General features: G+C 38.5%; 1 protein-coding gene and 1 pseudogene across 1 annotated transcript in view; one reads left to right on the plus strand and one right to left on the minus strand.

Annotated features, from left to right (window-relative positions):
* The window catches only part of LOC102860831, a 4,952-nt pseudogene extending 3,699 nt beyond the window's left edge, over positions 1-1,253 (minus strand).
* Positions 1,254-2,782: 1,529 nt separating this feature from the next.
* LOC102861243 (cytochrome P450 2C18-like) overlaps positions 2,783-7,881 on the plus strand; it is a gene marked incomplete at its 3' end in the record, with an annotated part of 58,913 nt that continues 53,814 nt past the window's right edge. Inside the window, exons 1-3 of the mRNA XM_006880216.1 lie at positions 2,783-2,950; positions 5,716-5,878; positions 6,005-6,154. Of these exons, the coding sequence (XP_006880278.1) occupies positions 2,783-2,950; positions 5,716-5,878; positions 6,005-6,154 (481 nt within the window). The remainder of the gene's footprint in view (positions 2,951-5,715; positions 5,879-6,004; positions 6,155-7,881) is intronic.

Consider the following 7,881-nt stretch of genomic DNA (forward strand, 5'->3'; position numbering starts at 1 on the left):
AATGAACATCCTTGGTACCAGCAGTCAAGAGGTCAGACAATATATTGCTGTGTGTTGCAAACTGCATTCCTTTACACAATGCCTGGAAGAAATGACCATAAAGAGACAAACACACATAGAAGACAAAACAGGACTGCAGCAAAGAAAGACACACTCACACAGATGAGACAAAAACTGCACCCTCAAGGGTCTGCATTGTTTTAATTTTAATAGGGGTATAAGCAATGATCTCATTTTTCATAGAATCATAAAAGGTGGGTACAGAAACAATCGAACAAGGGAGGATAAACACTCTGTTCCTTATGATAGATGTTGCTTTTCATATGAAAGGAGTTAGGGTACTGAGACAACCAAGACATTCTCTTAGTGGGAAGAGAGACCTCCAAGTTCCCAACCAGTGTGCAGGACAAAGGACAAAGGTTTCTCTTTAATTATTAAACCTGAAAGTTACGGCCTCTGGTCCTCCTCAGCTTTGGGCAAGACAGCTGTCAAAATAATGAAGAGCAAAGATCAAAATACTGATGTCACTTTCAAGATCAAGGTGTACCTGATTCAGGTCATGGTCTTTTCAATTACTTGCTATACTTCTGAGAACTGGGCAACTGATAAGGAAGAGAGAAGCAGAATTGATGTCTTTGAGTTGTGGTGCTGGAGGAGAATACTAAATATCCCATAGACTGTCAAAAGAACAAACAGGTATATCTTGGAAAAGGTACAAGCAGAATGCTCCTTGGAAACAAGGGTGGAAAAGCTTTGTATCTCCTACTTTGGACATGTTGCTAAGAAAGTGGTTCCCTGGAAAGGGATATCATGCTTGGAACAGTGGAGGAAGAGCCCCACTGTGGTGGATGTACACAGTGACTGCAGCAACGGGATTAAGTATATCAGAGATGATGAAGATAAGACAGGATTCAGGTGCATTGTTCATATGAGTCACTCTGGACTGGACGGCACCTAACAACAACAAAAAAACATACCAAAAGAATGTGTTCACTATCTTTGCTTCTAAGGAGCATTCTGGTTAACGTTTTCTCCAAGACATATGTGTTCTTTTAACAGTCCTTGAGATATTTACGGGATATTCTTCTCTTGCAAGTCAAAACTATCAGTTCTTCTCCTTAATCATTGTGCAGCTCTCAGACGCATAGCAAGTGATTGAAAAGATGAATACTTGAATAAGGCACAAAAGTATGCCAAGTCTAAAGTTGAAAACATTTCCTTCACCCTCTGCTTTAGACTTCATACTGCCCCATGTCGGTCTACTTATGTTTCAAGCTTGCCTGTTATTGCCATAATTAGATGAACATAGTGTAGTACAAAGTGTAAAGTTGAAGGTGAAGCAGACATAGAGTAAACCCTCTGACAAAACAACATCCACTCTCTACAACTGAACACTAAAAGGTTAACTCTTTGGTGTTCTAAACTTAAAACCTCACTGCTGCCAAGTCAATTAATTCTCCCATTGGGTTTTCCATGCTGTAAATATTTATGAGAGGTGACTTCCCATTTTTCCCCTGAAAAGGACCTGGTGGATATGAACCATCAACATTGCAGGTAGCAGATCAACACAAAATGCACCTCCCCACCAGAGCTCTTGTGGTGTTGCAAAGGTACATAGAAAGCAACACATACGAAAACCAGGTCAACCTCTGACAAGAGCACTAGATTAATATGGCCTCTCACATAAAGATCCTAGCAAAAGGAAAAGTAAAATTGTTTTGTGGCGTGAATAAAATGAACTTCAACAATGAGTCCAAAAATATGTATGATTACTGGGAAAGGTCATTGACTAAGGGAAGTATGTTGTTGTGTGCTTGTCAGGTAGGATTGACTCATAACTGACCATCTAGTGGGTTTTCGGAGGTAGTAAATCACACTAAGGAGAGAGTCCATTCTTCTGTAGAGCAGCTGGTGGATTGAAACATCCACCTTTAGAATTGCAACACAGTATCTTACCAATTTCATCAGAGCACAACAAATGATGGCGATTGATTTTGAGACAATTATGTACATGCATAGATATAGAATTGGTAATAGTTGGGGACAGAGACACTTATGACAATAATGGAAAAAGGGGGAAAGTACAGCTGCTGGGGCTGCTTATGTATAAGCAAAACCTCACAGAACTCTGTTCCTGGCTATGTAGTTGTGGTTTAGTGAGTCTATTATTCAAATGGTTTCCTATATTCAGATGGCCAACAGACACATGAAGAAATGCTCAAAATCACTGGCAATAAGAGAGATGGAAATCAAAACCACAATGAGATACCATCTCACCCTAATACCAACAGTGAAGTTTAACAAGGCAGCAAGTAATAAATATTAGAGAGCATGTGGCCAGGTAGGTACTCTTATACATTGTTGGTGAGATTGTAAAATGGTACAATGACTCTGGAAGGCAGTTTGGCATTTCCTCAAAAAGCTAAACACAGAAATTCCCTATGAGGGAGCTATTCCACTGTTTGGAATATACTCCAAGAAAATGAGAACTGAGACACAGAGATAAGTAATTTGGTGTCTTGCTTAGTGATAGGAAATTGTGCTGCCAAATCACAGGCTTGTATTTTGAATGTACAACATAGATTGCATAATGCTCCAGGAACAAACTTAACAACAGATTAATTTTATCCTTATCTGTGAATCAAAGTCCACTCAGAAGAGACTACAACAGTTGGAGCAATTGGTCACTTCTATTCAATAGAATCGCAAACTCAACAGCAGAGAGTATTATATAAATTCAGAATTGTAAAACAATTGTGCTTGGGTAACAAGAGAAGGTGCAATGGAACTGGTCATGGCCTTGGTGGTCTGTGTCTATTTTCTGCTTCTCCTTTCACTCTGGAAACAGAGCCATGCGAAAGGGAAGCTCCCACCTGGCCCCACTCCTCTTCCAATCATCGGAAATAGCCTACAGATCAATTTTAAGAATATCAGCAAATCTTTAAGTGATGTAAGTATACCTTACACTTTTTCGGTATGTATGCAGAAGGATGTAGTCATGATTTTCAGAAAAACTTCGTTCTTGAAATATAGCATTGCTACATCATTGTAAACAAAATAGTCCCTATATATTATACTGTTTCTAGTGTTGCCTTAAGCCTGTCAGTTCTTAAATATAAGAATGAACTAATACATTTTGAAAGAAGATAAATTAATATTTATATTAATATGTACATAGAGACTCTATATATGGGTCACAAGTGACTCAACTGGACATAACGATATAAAATGTACAATTCTTTCTACTTGTTACTGTGTGTTGTCCTGGTGCAGTGTCAATTGTGCCAGCTAAAATTTCTGTGTTGGTAATAACTACGAATCTGAACCAGGGTTAGCTAGTGATGATCCAGAAATAAAACAAAACCATACTTCTAATATCTATGATTATTATGCTTAATCAAGTCTCTACCAGAAAATATTTGCAGGTGATCCTTAATTCGTTGTCTTGGTAATGGTTCAAATGACTGCTCGGGAGACTAAGCATCAGAGATGGATGCAGGGTTCAAATTTAGATCTTCTATTTAATCTGTTGGCCACTTGGAATTAAGTTTATCTGAAATTCATTTCTTTATCTATAAATGATGGTTAAAAATATGCCAAAAATGCAATAAGAGAGATGCACATCAAAACTACAATGTGATACTATCTCACTCGAGACACAGTGGCAAAGTTGAACAGAACAGCAAGTAATAAATGTTAGAGAGGATGTGCAGAGATAGGAACTACAACTGGAAGGCAGTGTTTTGTTCGTTTGTTTGTTTTGGGGTTTTTTTGGAAGGCACTTTTGATCTTCCCCAAAAAGCAGAATATAGACCTTCCATATGACCCAGCTACTCCTCAATTACTTGTTATGCTTTAGAGAGTTGGACAAAGACTAATGATGATAGAAGAAGATAGATGCCTTTGACTTGTGATGCTGGAGAAGAGTCTTGAACATACCATGGACTACCAAGAAACCAAGTACATCTGTCTTGGAGAGGGTGAAACCAAGTCTCTCCTTGGAGGCTAGGATTTTAAAGCTCCTCCTCAGTTAATTTGGGCACATGGCCAGGACAGGTCAGTCCTTGGAGAAGGAAATCATGCACAGAAGTGTAGACAGACAGTGCAGGAGAGAGACAGTAACTGGGGCGATGGTGGTTGGTGTGTCAGAATTAGTGAGACTGCCTCAGGACACGGAAGATTCAGAGCTGCTGCACATAGGCTTCGCATGCAGGCGACTCAACCAGAAACATTCCATAACAGATTTAGAAGAACGAATGGCATCGACTTCCTAAACAACATACCTCTGGAGACTCTATGAACTTCAATAAATGTCGATGGTTGTAGAGAGGCTTTGATAGGGTCACTATGAGTCATGCTGGAGTCGAAGTAACCAACAACAACAACTCGACTGCTTGGAATATTCCCTGAGAAAATGAGAATGGAGGCACAAATGAAGATTTGTACACCAATGCTCATCGCAGTGTTATTCACCATTGCGTGAACATGAAAACAGCCCATATATCCAGCCAATCATGAATCAACTGAGAAGCTGTAGTCCATTCATTCAACGGAATACTATGCAGCATGTAGGAGCAACGATTTTGTAAATTATTACCTACCTTGGAGGGACGGGATAGCATTATGTGGAGTGAATGAATTCAGTTCTACAAGGACAAACATTGTATAAAACCATTACTGCAGAATGAGGATGAAGAGGTAAAGGGGGTTGGAGTGGAAGCAGAGGGATGAGGATGTGTGGGGTGTGAGGATTAATCATGGGGTTGTACAATTTGATCGAGGGTAGTGAGGGAAATTGGAAGAATCTGGTCTGAAAAACAAGTATTCAAATTTTGTAAATAAACTAGTATAAATTTTAAAAATTCCCAATGTATTGGCATAACGATTAGTTGCAATAATGTGAAGACTAAGTTCACAGTTTACTGCCTGGCGCATTGAAGTCCCTGGTTGAGTGACAGTTAAAATGTATGAATTCTAACATCCATCTTTAAAAGAAAGTTCTGTCTTCTTCCATATAGATTTACAGCCAGCGAAAGCCTGCAGAGAAGGTCTACTCTGTTCAAAGGTCACTATGAGTCTGAATGAACTTGCTAGCAATGAGTTTTACTTTCAACACTATTTACAAATATTTTCTGGAAAACGTTAATTACTATATTGTTGTTGTTGTGTACCTTTGAGTTTGAACCAACCCATAGTTGACCCTCTGGTGAGTTTTCAGAGGCAGTTAATAGCCTGAGAGGAGATGGCTAGTACTTCTCCCACAGAGGAACTGGTGGATTTGAACCATGTGCCTTCAGGATTGAGGTACAGCTTCTTGGCAATTGACCATTAGACCTCCCTAATTAATATGTAGGGTAATGCTGATACAATTGTATAAAAATACAAAGTGTATGTAGGCTAATTACACTCTGATGGCCCAGTAGGTAGGGAGTGCACTGGCAACCCAAAGGCAAGTACTTCAAATCCACCAGTTGCTCCACAGGAGAAAAATGGATAATGTCCTGTGCAATTATAGCTTCTGAGCTATGAGTCAGTTCTCACATAACAGCAATGAGAGAGAAAGAAAAAACATATGGATAAAATTGAGAATTATTGAAATTTTGTGTATCAAAATGAAACATTAACCATATAACTTTACCAAAGTGAATTTTGCACAACATAGCGAACAAAGACCTACTTCTTTTGCTAAAATTGTATCTCCATTCTTTTTCCTAGTTCTCAGAAACCTATGGCCCTGTGTTCACTCTGTATTTTGGCATGAAACCCACAGTGGTTTTGCATGGCTATGAAGCAATGAAAGAAGCCTTGTTAGATAAAGGAGAGGATTTTTCTGGAAGAGGCTATGTCCCAGTGTTTGAAAGGACGAATAAAAACCGTGGTATGTGTGTGCAGTACTAATGGCAAGGAGTGCCCTGCAGAGATTGAGGCCCAGCCTCATAATTGTCCAAATGTCCACTTTCTTGCCCAATATCTCTTTTCTGTTCTCTCTTACCCCTTTTGACAGGAGTCATTTTCAGCAATGGAAAGACATGGAAAGACATCAGACGCTTCTCTCTCATGACTCTGCGGGATTTCGGAATGGGCAAGAGAAGCATTGAGGAATGTGTTCAACAGGAAGCCCGAACTCTCATTGAGGAACTGAGAAAAACCAATGGTAGGTGATTCTTTATTCAGTATCTCTCACCTTAACAGACCGCTCTCTTTTCTATCAGCAGTTTTAACTTCCCCAAAGCAACTCACTGCAGCGAAAAGCCTAGGCCTAGAGACTCTTGGTTTGATTTCCATGAGTCAGAAAACCTAGTTGACTGACATAATCCCAAAAGCACTCACTCCACCCCCATGCTTCCCGAACAAAGGTACTCAGCTTATCACTGGGCCATGGCATGGATCCAATTTTGATCCCCTCAAATATAGGTATATAATGATGTAAAGTGGAAACTATGCAATGTACAGCCCATAATCAGATAAACTAAATAGCTGTACAAGGGTTCCAGGTGGAAATCAACTCTTCCTTAAAGGTCACCAAAGCGCAAACAAGAGAGGGATAAGGAGTTTCACTTTATGTGGCCTACACCCCTTTCTCTAGAGATGAAAGATTTATTCTCTGATAATTCTTTTTACAAATATTCAACATGATCCCTGATTAGTCCATAGACGAGGACCCTGTGTAGAGTTAACATTTGTGGGGTTTTTTTAATTAAAGGTATTTGCTACATAACTAGAAAGCACCTAACAACAACCACAAATATTCCTGCCTATCTTTTTCCTGTGGAGCTGCTGTGGACTTGAAGAGTCAGATTTAAGTGTCTTCTTTGAGTTAGCAGTGTAACCAATGATCCTATTGTTTTGTTTTTAAAAAAAATTTTTTTACTGGTTTACACACAAACTTCATAATAAAGTTGTTTTTCATACACACACACACACACACACACAAAGATATTTGCAATGAGTAATCAATTAATTGTATGAAATTCAGTTTCACAATCTCTGTCCTCATTTTTGTCACCAAGTACATAAACTCCAAATACTAGTACTTCTTTGCTTCCAAATTTTGCATTCCAGCCACCTATTATTATTAAGAATCTTCACTGCATGACAATTGATTTCAAGCTGCAAAAGTTGGTTATTGTTGTTGTTGTTGTTATGTGCTATTAAGTCTATTATGACTTCTACCAACCCTATGAACAGCGGGTCTGAACCATGTCCTATCCTGTGCCATCCTTACACTTCCTGACAGACTAGAGCCCACCACGGAAGACACCATATCAAACAACATGGTTAAGTGTCTTCTCCTTCGACAATCCTCCACTCTGCCAAGTATCATGTAGAAATTTTCAATGTCCTCCTCTTTAACTTTAGTTATTGATGCCTATATTTCACTAATATTCGTATTGACAGAAAGTCATCTTAGAAGAAAGAAAAAGATCATTACAAAACAAAAATTAAAAATATCAAAATAGATCTAGAAGATCTTTAGCTTTAGCTTTAGCTTCTAATGCACTGAAAATTGTGCTAGACAGAAGATTTCAAAGGACAATTCAAGAAGTCAAAGCATAGTATTATAACAAAATGTACACATCACTAGAGGTGGATAATATAAAAACAAGAATAACTTGTTGGGCATTTCTAAAGCTGGAAGAACTAAAAAATTCAAGTCTCAACTTGCAATACAGAAGAATGCTATCTTGAATGATGCAGGAAACATTAGAAAAAGATGAATGGAATATCTAGTGTCACTATACCAAAAAAATATTGGCTGACACACAACGATTTTAGGAGATAGTATGTGGTCAAGAACCAAAAATAATGAAGAATGGAGTTCAATCTATACAAAAGGCACTGACAAAAAAAATAAGGCTTCAAAAATCAGTTGAGTACCAA

Source organism: Elephantulus edwardii, unplaced genomic scaffold (assembly GCF_000299155.1).
Source record: "Elephantulus edwardii isolate Elephantulus edwardi_28Jun2011 unplaced genomic scaffold, EleEdw1.0 scaffold00006, whole genome shotgun sequence".
Lineage (NCBI taxonomy): Eukaryota > Metazoa > Chordata > Mammalia > Macroscelidea > Macroscelididae > Elephantulus > Elephantulus edwardii.